The sequence below is a fragment of the Symphodus melops genome (genome assembly GCF_947650265.1).
Source record: "Symphodus melops genome assembly, chromosome: 6".
NCBI classification, from domain to species: Eukaryota; Metazoa; Chordata; class Actinopteri; order Labriformes; family Labridae; genus Symphodus; species Symphodus melops.
The window spans coordinates 29,277,103-29,287,724 of NC_136696.1; the positions used below are offsets into that span (position 1 = coordinate 29,277,103).

Consider the following 10,622-nt stretch of genomic DNA (forward strand, 5'->3'; position numbering starts at 1 on the left):
CAGACTCTCCTGCAGAGAGGAGGAGGCGTGACGCTGCGTGGAGCTCCACCTCACAGTCAGCTCCATGTGTCCTGCAGGGAGTCCGGAGGGGTCGCTCAGCTGGAACACACCTGAGGGACGGACAGGTGACGGGATGACACGCGGCAGACCAGGTTAACCTTTGACCTGCTGCCAGGAATGGACCAGAACATTTGCCACCAGGGACGCGGGTTTGATCAGAAGGGGAGGAGCCTGGCGTCCCGTCCATGTAAACACAGCTCTGACAACAACACAGCCAGCAGGACTCCAGCTTCTCCCTCATCTGAGTCCATGTTCTACCCATCAGAGGACACGCAGAGGAAACCCTTACCAGAGACTTCCTGGTCCTGGATGAGGGGCTGCAGAGGGACTCGGGCCTTCCCCACGTACGTGTCCATCCTCTCCTCTTTATAGTCGAACACGTAGACCTGCATGGACTCAGTCTGCAGGTACTGGTGCAAGTCAGAGTCCATGTGGACCGAGTAGGACTTGGTGTCGTTGAAGTCCGGGTGTCTGCAGTCTTGGATGGTGGCGGTCGGGTAGTCGGGGAAGTCGTAGAACTTGTAGACCACGTAAGGACTGGGCTGATCATGGTTAGTGGACTTCAGGTCTCTGCAGCTTCTCACAGAGACCAGGATCTCGTTCAGACCGTCTCTGCTGCTGGAGGGGGGGACGGTCTGAGAGGGAGACACCAAGAAGAGCAGACTCAGACGGGCTCGATCGCCGTGCACACAGCTGTGAAACAGTGAGGAGGGGAGTGGTGAGGCGTTCAGGTACCTGCGTGTGCTGTTAGGATGGTGTGGGGAGTGGTGAGGCGTTCAGGTACCTGCGTGTGCAGTTATGATGGTGTGGGGAGTGGTGAGGCGTTCAGGTACCTGCGTGTGCTGTTAGGATGGTGTGGGGAGTGGTGAGGCGTTCAGGTACCTGCGTGTGCTGTTAGGATGGTGTGGGGAGTGGTGAGGCGTTCAGGTACCTGCGTGTGCTGTTAGGATGGTGTGGGGAGACGTGAGGCGTTCAGGTACCTGCGTGTGCAGTTATGATGCTGTGGGGAGTCGTGAGGCGTTCAGGTACCTGCGTGTGCTGTTATGATGGTGTGGGGAGTCGTGAGGCGTTCAGGTACCTGCGTGTGCTGTTAGGATGGTGTGGGGAGTCGTGAGGCGTTCAGGTACCTGTGTGTGCTGTTATGATTGTGTGGGGAGTCGTGAGGCGTTCAGGTACCTGCGTGTGCTGTTATGATTGTGTGGGGAGTCGTGAGGCGTTCAGGTACCTGCGTGTGCTGTTCTGATGGTGTGGGGAGTGGTGAGGCGTTCAGGTACCTGCGTGTGCAGTTATGATGGTGTGGGGAGTCGTGAGGCGTTCAGGTACCTGTGTGTGCTGTTATGATTGTGTGGGGAGTCGTGAGGCGTTCAGGTACCTGCGTGTGCTGTTATGATTGTGTGGGGAGTCGTGAGGCGTTCAGGTACCTGCGTGTGCTGTTAGGATGGTGTGGGGAGACGTGAGGCGTTCAGGTACCTGCGTGTGCTGTTATGATGCTGTGGGGAGTGGTGAGACATTCAGGTACCTGCGTGTGCAGTTATGATGGTGTGGGGAGTGGTGAGGCGTTCAGGTACCTGCGTGTGCTGTTATGATGCTGTGGGGAGTCGTGAGGCGTTCAGGTACCTGTGTGTGCTGTTATGATGCTGTGGGGAGTGGTGAGGCGTTCAGGTACCTGCGTGTGCAGTTATGATGCTGTGGGGAGACGTGAGGCATTCAGGTACCTGCGTGTGCAGTTATGATTGTGTGGGGAGTCGTGAGGCGTTCAGGTACCTGCGTGTGCTGTGATGATGCTGTGGGGAGTCGTGAGGCGTTCAGGTACCTGCGTGTGCAGTTATGATGGTGTGGGGAGTGGTGAGGCGTTCAGGTACCTGCGTGTGCAGTTATGATGGTGTGGGGAGTGGTGAGGCGTTCAGGTACCTGCGTGTGCAGTTAGGATGGTGTGGGGAGGCGTGAGGCGTTCAGGTACCTGCATGTGCAGTTATGATGGTGTGGGGAGTGGTGAGGCGTTCAGGTACCTGCGTGTGCTGTTATGATTGTGTGGGGAGTGGTGAGGCGTTCAGGTACCTGCGTGTGCTGTTATGATTGTGTGGGGAGTCGTGAGGCGTTCAGGTACCTGCGTGTGCTGTTAGGATGGTGTGGGGAGGCGTGAGGCGTTCAGGTACCTGCGTGTGCTGTTAGGATGGTGTGGGGAGGCGTGAGGCGTTCAGGTACCTGCGTGTGCTGTTAGGATGGTGTGGGGAGGCGTGAGGAGTTCAGGTACCTGCGTGTGCAGTTATGATGGTGTGGGGAGTGGTGAGGCGTTCAGGTACCTGCGTGTGCTGTTAGGATGGTGTGGGGAGACGTGAGGCGTTCAGGTACCTGCGTGTGCTGTTATGATGGTGGGAGGAGACGTGAGGCGTTCAGGTACCTGCGTGTGCTGTTAGGATGGTGTGGGGAGTGGTGAGGCGTTCAGGTACCTGCGTGTGCTGTTAGGATGGTGTGGGGAGACGTGAGGCGTTCAGGTACCTGCGTGTGCTGTTAGGATGGTGTGGGGAGGCGTGAGGCGTTCAGGTACCTGCGTGTGCTGTTAGGATGGTGTGGGGAGGCGTGAGGCGTTCAGGTACCTGCGTGTGCTGTTAGGATGGTGTGGGGAGGCGTGAGGCGTTCAGGTACCTGCGTGTGCAGTTAGGATGGTGGGAGGAGACGTGAGGCGTTCAGGTACCTGCGTGTGCTGTTAGGATGGTGTGGGGAGGCGTGAGGCGTTCAGGTACCTGCGTGTGCTGTTAGGATGGTGTGGGGAGGCGTGAGGCGTTCAGGTACCTGCGTGTGCTGTTAGGATGGTGTGGGGAGACGTGAGGCGTTCAGGTACCTGCGTGTGCTGTTAGGATGGTGGGAGGAGACGTGAGGCGTTCAGGTACCTGCGTGTGCTGTTAGGATGGTGTGGGGAGGCGTGAGGCGTTCAGGTACCTGCGTGTGCTGTTAGGATGGTGTGGGGAGGCGTGAGGCGTTCAGGTACCTGTGTGTGCTGTTATGATGGTGGGAGGAGACGTGAGGCGTTCAGGTACCTGCGTGTGCTGTTAGGATGGTGTGGGGAGGCGTGAGGCGTTCAGGTACCTGCGTGTGCTGTTAGGATGGTGTGGGGAGTCGTGAGGCGTTCAGGTACCTGTGTGTGCTGTTATGATTGTGTGGGGAGTCGTGAGGCGTTCAGGTACCTGCGTGTGCTGTTATGATTGTGTGGGGAGTCGTGAGGCGTTCAGGTACCTGCGTGTGCTGTTCTGATGGTGTGGGGAGTGGTGAGGCGTTCAGGTACCTGCGTGTGCAGTTATGATGGTGTGGGGAGTCGTGAGGCGTTCAGGTACCTGTGTGTGCTGTTATGATTGTGTGGGGAGTCGTGAGGCGTTCAGGTACCTGCGTGTGCTGTTATGATTGTGTGGGGAGTCGTGAGGCGTTCAGGTACCTGCGTGTGCTGTTAGGATGGTGTGGGGAGACGTGAGGCGTTCAGGTACCTGCGTGTGCTGTTATGATGCTGTGGGGAGTGGTGAGACATTCAGGTACCTGCGTGTGCAGTTATGATGGTGTGGGGAGTGGTGAGGCGTTCAGGTACCTGCGTGTGCTGTTATGATGCTGTGGGGAGTCGTGAGGCGTTCAGGTACCTGTGTGTGCTGTTATGATGCTGTGGGGAGTGGTGAGGCGTTCAGGTACCTGCGTGTGCAGTTATGATGCTGTGGGGAGACGTGAGGCATTCAGGTACCTGCGTGTGCAGTTATGATTGTGTGGGGAGTCGTGAGGCGTTCAGGTACCTGCGTGTGCTGTTATGATGCTGTGGGGAGTCGTGAGGCGTTCAGGTACCTGCGTGTGCAGTTATGATGGTGTGGGGAGTGGTGAGGCGTTCAGGTACCTGCGTGTGCAGTTATGATGGTGTGGGGAGTGGTGAGGCGTTCAGGTACCTGCGTGTGCAGTTAGGATGGTGTGGGGAGGCGTGAGGCGTTCAGGTACCTGCGTGTGCAGTTATGATGGTGTGGGGAGTGGTGAGGCGTTCAGGTACCTGCGTGTGCTGTTATGATTGTGTGGGGAGTGGTGAGGCGTTCAGGTACCTGCGTGTGCTGTTATGATTGTGTGGGGAGTCGTGAGGCGTTCAGGTACCTGCGTGTGCTGTTAGGATGGTGTGGGGAGGCGTGAGGCGTTCAGGTACCTGCGTGTGCTGTTATGATGGTGTGGGGAGGCGTGAGGCGTTCAGGTACCTGCGTGTGCTGTTAGGATGGTGTGGGGAGGCGTGAGGAGTTCAGGTACCTGCGTGTGCAGTTATGATGGTGTGGGGAGTGGTGAGGTGTTCAGGTACCTGCGTGTGCTGTTAGGATGGTGTGGGGAGACGTGAGGCGTTCAGGTACCTGCGTGTGCTGTTATGATGGTGGGAGGAGACGTGAGGCGTTCAGGTACCTGCGTGTGCTGTTAGGATGGTGTGGGGAGTGGTGAGGCGTTCAGGTACCTGCGTGTGCTGTTAGGATGGTGTGGGGAGACGTGAGGCGTTCAGGTACCTGCGTGTGCTGTTAGGATGGTGTGGGGAGGCGTGAGGCGTTCAGGTACCTGCGTGTGCTGTTAGGATGGTGTGGGGAGGCGTGAGGCGTTCAGGTACCTGCGTGTGCTGTTAGGATGGTGTGGGGAGGCGTGAGGCGTTCAGGTACCTGCGTGTGCAGTTAGGATGGTGGGAGGAGACGTGAGGCGTTCAGGTACCTGCGTGTGCTGTTAGGATGGTGTGGGGAGGCGTGAGGCGTTCAGGTACCTGCGTGTGCTGTTAGGATGGTGTGGGGAGGCGTGAGGCGTTCAGGTACCTGCGTGTGCTGTTAGGATGGTGGGAGGAGACGTGAGGCGTTCAGGTACCTGCGTGTGCTGTTAGGATGGTGGGAGGAGACGTGAGGCGTTCAGGTACCTGCGTGTGCTGTTAGGATGGTGTGGGGAGACGTGAGGCGTTCAGGTACCTGCGTGTGCTGTTAGGATGGTGGGAGGAGACGTGAGGCGTTCAGGTACCTGCGTGTGCTGTTAGGATGGTGTGGGGAGGCGTGAGGCGTTCAGGTACCTGCGTGTGCTGTTAGGATGGTGTGGGGAGGCGTGAGGCGTTCAGGTACCTGCGTGTGCTGTTAGGATGGTGTGGGGAGGCGTGAGGCGTTCAGGTACCTGCGTGTGCTGTTAGGATGGTGTGGGGAGGCGTGAGGCGTTCAGGTACCTGCGTGTGCTGTTAGGATGGTGTGGGGAGGCGTGAGGCGTTCAGGTACCTGCGTGTGCTGTTAGGATGGTGTGGGGAGGCGTGAGGCGTTCAGGTACCTGCGTGTGCTGTTAGGATGGTGGGAGGAGACGTGAGGCGTTCAGGTACCTGCGTGTGCTGTTAGGATGGTGTGGGGAGGCGTGAGGCGTTCAGGTACCTGCGTGTGCTGTTAGGATGGTGGGAGGAGACGTGAGGCGTTCAGGTACCTGCGTGTGCTGTTAGGATGGTGTGGGGAGGCGTGAGGCGTTCAGGTACCTGCGTGTGCTGTTAGGATGGTGTGGGGAGGCGTGAGGCGTTCAGGTACCTGCGTGTGCTGTTAGGATGGTGTGGGGAGGCGTGAGGCGTTCAGGTACCTGCGTGTGCGGGGGCACAGCGGGGCTGATGAAGCCCACAGCCTTCAGCTTGTCTCTGTACAGGGTCCTGGTCTCCGTCAGGGGGATCCTCAGTCTGAGCCAGAAGTCCAGCGAGCCGAAGGAGCGGCACTCATCAGACAGACCTGCGACAGGAACACACAGGTCTGTACCGGACTCTGTTTGGTCCTGGATCCAGAGAGGCTCCCCCTGGTCTAAAGTCACTCACCTATCAGCGCTATGGTCCCGTGAACTCTCCCGTCCTGCTCCAGCAGCGGCTGCAGGCGGAGCTGACCGCGGGCCAGAGTCCTCCAGTCCAGACCCAGAGCCTGGTGCAGCTCCACGCTCACCGACTGTCTGTGCAGGTAGCTGAGGAGCTCCTGGTCTACGCTCACCACGTACCTGGATGTGAAGCCGTACCTGGGTTTGAGTCCCGTCACCACGGGGGTGGAGTGCAGCTGGAACCGATAGAAGGAGTACGTGCAGAAGGTGGAGGGTTCAGAGTCTCCCACAGCGTCTGCAGACAGAGACGCTCCCACGATCTGCAGCTCCAGGAGGTTCTCTCCTCTCTGCAGCTGCAGCGTGTCCTCACACTCTGCTGCGTCGTCCTCGCCCGTCACGTCCGCTCTCAGCACGTAGCTTTTGGTCCCGTAGGCGATCTCTCTGAGCTGAGCTGAAGAGCAGGAAGACCGAGTGATGACAGAGACGGTTCACCGTGGAGCTGCGTGGGATCGGTGGTCCTACCTTCCAGTTTCTTGATCTTTGACGCCCGGCTGTCGAGCAGCTGAGCTTGTCTCTGCAGCTTCTGCTCGTCTTCCTCTCGCTCAGCATCGCTCTTCTTCACCACCGCCTCCAGCTCCGCCTTCATCACCACAGAGGACAGAGACCACACAAACTTTACCAACTTGTTTTTTCAGGGTCCCAGTTTGTAAGAAGGTCCCTGATGACACTGAGCTCCTCAGAGCAGCACAGGTGAGCCTCACCTTGTAGTCTCTGCAGATCTGGCTCTCCATGCTGAGCAGGTTCCTGGTTTTCTGCAGCTCCTGGATGGTTTCAGCGTGAGCCGCTCTCAGCTCTCGGACCGATCCGTCCTCCTCCTCCTCCTTCAGGAAGCCCAGATCTCCGTTCTGCCGGGAGCGACGAGTCTGTCAGAGAAGCTGTGTGTCAAACAGGAACAGACTCAAAGACACCATGAAAGCTCTCAGAACAGAAGCTGACCTTGATGAGCAGCAGAGCCTCGCTGAGTTCAGACACATCGTACTCGCTCTCCTTTCAACAAACAAACAACAGGAGCCATTTAAGCCTTCACATGGAGAGAACTACAGATCTACAGTGGGTGTGGCCTTGTGGGTGTGGCCTGGTGGGTGTGACCTGGTGGGTGTGACCTGATGGGTGTGGCCTGGTGGGTGTGACCTGGTGGGAGTGGCCTGGTGGGTGTGACCTGGTGGGTGTGACCTGGTGGGTGTGGCCTGGCGGGTGTGGCCTTGTGGGTGTGACCTGGTGGGTGTGACCTTGTGGGTGTGACCTTGTGGGTGTGACCTGGTGGGTGTGGCCTTGTGGGAGTGGCCTTGTGGGAGTGGCCTTGTGGGAGTGGCCTGGTGGGTGTGACATTGTGGGTGTGGCCTGGTGGGTGTGGCCTGGTGGGTGTGACCTTGAGGGTGTGACCTTGAGGGTGTGACCTGGTGGGTGTGGCCTGGCGGGTGTAGCCTTGTGGGTGTGGCCTGGTGGGTGTGACCTTGAGGGTGTGACATGGTGGGTGTGACCTGGTGGGTGTGACATTGTGGGTGTGGCCTGGTGGGTGTGGCCTGGTGGGTGTGACCTTGAGGGTGTGACCTGGTGGGTGTGGCCTGGCGGGTGTGGCCTTGTGGGTGTGACCTTGTGGGTGTGGCCTGGTGGGTGTGGCCTGGTGGGTGTGACCTTGTGGGTGTGGCCTGGTGGGTGTGACCTGGCGGGTGTGGCCTTATGGGTGTGACCTTGTGGGTGTGACCTGGTGGGTGTGACCTGGTGGGTGTGACCTGGTGGGTGTGACCTTGTGGGTGTGACCTGATGGGTGTGGCCTGGTGGGTGTGGCATTGAGGGTGTGACCTGATGGGTGTGACCTGATGGGTGTGACCTGGTGGGTGTGACCTGGTGGGTGTGACCTGGTGGGAGTGGCCTGGTGGGTGTGGCCTGGTGGGTGTGGCATTGCGGGTGTGGCCTGGTGGGTGTGGCCTGGTGGGTGTGGCATTGCGGGTGTGGCCTGGTGGGTGTGACCTGGTGGGTGTGACCTGGTGGGAGTGGCCTGGTGGGTGTGACCTGGTGGGTGTGACCTGGTGGGAGTGGCCTGGTGGGTGTGGCCTGGTGGGTGTGGCCTGGTGGGTGTGGCATTGCGGGTGTGGCCTGGTGGGTGTGGCATTGCGGGTGTGGCCTGGTGGGAGTGGCCTGGTGGGTGTGGCCTGGTGGGTGTGGCATTGCGGGTGTGGCCTGGTGGGTGTGGCCTGGTGGGTGTGGCCTGGTGGGAGTGGCCTGGTGGGTGTGACCTGGTGGGTGTGACCTGGTGGGTGTGACCTGGTGGGTGTGGCCTGGTGGGTGTGGCCTGGTGGGTGTGGCCTGGTTTTTCTTACTCTGCTGTAAAACTTGAGTCGTTGGTTGAGCTCGTCGATCTGCTGCTTCTGCTCCAGAGAGCGAACATGAAGATTCTTATTTTCTTCAGTCAGCTTCTGGCTGATGTCTGAAAGCACAATCAGACACGTTCCTGTCATTATTGATCCCTAAACATTCATTGATAACGTGACAGGTAAAGGTACCTCTCTCTGACTTGATCTTGTCCAGGATCTGGTTCTTGTCGGCGAGGTCGGCCTGCAGCGCCGTCTCCAGCTGAGCGATCTGAAGCCTCAGCTGCTGCTCTTGAATCTGCCACTTCTGCTGACGAGACACATCCAGCGCGCTGCGCGGCGTGTGCACAGGAAACACAAAGGGTTAATCTGTTGTACACTTCATGTCCACGTGGTCGGTCTTTACTGTCTCAGTGTGACGTGTGGCAGAGGCTGCTGCAGCCTGGTCTACCTGCTGAGCAGATCCTGGTTTTGGTCCTTCAGCAGGTCTCTCTCCTGCTCCAGCTCACTGATCCGCTCCTGAAGCTGCACACACAACAACAGGTCAGACTTCCCCTCAGAGCAGGAGGAAGAGGAGGAAGAGGAGGAAGAGGGGGAAGAGGAGTCAGCTTCAGAGCAGGAGGAAGAGGAGGAAGAGGAGTCAGCTTCAGAGCAGGAGGAAGAGGAGTGTGCTTCAGAGCAGGAGGAAGAGGAGGAAGAGGAGTCAGCTTCAGAGCAGGAGGAAGAGGAGGAAGAGGAGGAAGAGGAGTGTGCTTCAGAGCAGGAGGAAGAGGAGGAAGAGGAGGAAGAGGAGGAAGAGGAGGAAGAGGAGTGAGCTTCAGAGCAGGAGGAAGAGGAGGAAGAGGAGTGTGCTTCAGAGCAGGAGGAAGAGGAGGAAGAGGAGTGTGCTTCAGAGCAGGAGGAAGAGGAGGAAGAGGAGTCAGCTTCAGAGCAGGAGGAAGAGGAGGAAGAGGAGTCTGCTTCAGAGCAGGAGGAAGAGGAGGAAGAGGAGTCAGCTTCAGAGCAGGAGGAAGAGGAGGAAGAGGAGGAAGAGGAGTGTGCTTCAGAGCAGGAGGAAGAGGAGGAAGAGGAGGAAGAGGAGTGTGCTTCAGAGCAGGAGGAAGAGGAGGAAGAGGAGGAAGAGGAGTGTGCTTCAGAGCAGGAGGAAGAGGAGGAAGAGGAGGAAGAGGAGGAAGAGGAGTGAGCTTCAGAGCAGGAGGAAGAGGAGGAAGAGGAGTGTGCTTCAGAGCAGGAGGAAGAGGAGGAAGAGGAGGAAGAGGAGTGTGCTTCAGAGCAGGAGGAAGAGGAGGAAGAGGAGTGTGCTTCAGAGCAGGAGGAAGAGGAGGAAGAGGAGGAAGAGGAGGAAGAGGAGGAAGAGGAGTGAGCTTCAGAGCAGGAGGAAGAGGAGGAAGAGGAGTGTGCTTCAGAGCAGGAGGAAGAGGAGGAAGAGGAGTGTGCTTCAGAGCAGGAGGAAGAGGAGGAAGAGGAGGAAGAGGAGGAAGAGGAGTGAGCTTCAGAGCAGGAGGAAGAGGAGGAAGAGGAGTGTGCTTCAGAGCAGGAGGAAGAGGAGGAAGAGGAGTGTGCTTCAGAGCAGGAGGAAGAGGAGGAAGAGGAGTGTGCTTCAGAGCAGGAGGAAGAGGAGGAAGAGGAGGAAGAGGAGTGAGCTTCAGAGCAGGAGGAAGAGGAGGAAGAGGAGTGTGCTTCAGAGCAGGAGGAAGAGGAGGAAGAGGAGGAAGAGGAGGAAGAGGAGGAAGAGGAGGAAGAGGAGGAGTCAGCTTCAGAGCAGGAGGAAGAGGAGGAAGAGGAGGAAGAGGAGGAAGAGGAGGAGTGAGCTTCAGAGCAGGAGGAAGAGGAGGAAGAGGAGGAAGAGGAGGAAGAGGAGGAGTGAGCTTCACTCACCTGCTCCAGTGTTAGTGTTGAGATGTTGCAGCTCTGCAGATGTTGCTCCAGCTCTAAACGTTTCATCCTCTCGTCCTTCAGCTGAGCCGACAGCTCGTCCACCTTCTGCATCGCTGCGTCATGACTCGCCTTCAGCGTCTGCTGACTCTGACACACACACACACACACACACACACACACTGTGAAGTGTGTCTGCAGAGAGGTCAGCAGGGGGCTGCTGGCTCTCAGGTATTGATCAGGTATTGATCAGGTATTGATCACCTCCTGGATCTGGAGAAATCTTCCCTCCAGCTCAGTGACGGCGTTCGATCTGTCCGTCAGCTGTTTCTGCAGTTTGATCATCGTCACGTTACTGTTGACATGAGACCTGACACACACACACACACACACACATGCACACACACACACACACACACACACACACACACACACACACACACACACACACACACACACACACACACACACACACACACACACACACACACACACACACACACACACAGG

The 10,622-nt window shown here is 58.1% G+C and overlaps 1 protein-coding gene across 1 annotated transcript in view; it reads right to left on the reverse strand.

Moving 5' to 3' along the window:
* The window catches only part of rpgrip1l (RPGRIP1 like), a 14,456-nt gene extending 3,943 nt beyond the window's left edge, over window positions 1–10,513 (reverse strand). The window contains exons 1-12 of the mRNA XM_079345627.1: window positions 10,377–10,513; window positions 10,116–10,262; window positions 8,689–8,762; window positions 8,430–8,569; window positions 8,247–8,353; window positions 6,862–6,912; window positions 6,627–6,788; window positions 6,388–6,505; window positions 5,873–6,316; window positions 5,647–5,789; window positions 350–695; window positions 1–110 (exon numbers count right to left, since the gene is read on the reverse strand). The exon at window positions 1–110 is cut by the window's left edge and continues 87 nt beyond it. Coding sequence (XP_079201753.1) covers window positions 1–110; window positions 350–695; window positions 5,647–5,789; window positions 5,873–6,316; window positions 6,388–6,505; window positions 6,627–6,788; window positions 6,862–6,912; window positions 8,247–8,353; window positions 8,430–8,569; window positions 8,689–8,762; window positions 10,116–10,262; window positions 10,377–10,457 — 1,923 coding nt within the window. The 5' untranslated portion in view covers window positions 10,458–10,513. The remainder of the gene's footprint in view (window positions 111–349; window positions 696–5,646; window positions 5,790–5,872; window positions 6,317–6,387; window positions 6,506–6,626; window positions 6,789–6,861; window positions 6,913–8,246; window positions 8,354–8,429; window positions 8,570–8,688; window positions 8,763–10,115; window positions 10,263–10,376) is intronic.
* Between the last annotated feature and the right edge of the window lie 109 nt (window positions 10,514–10,622).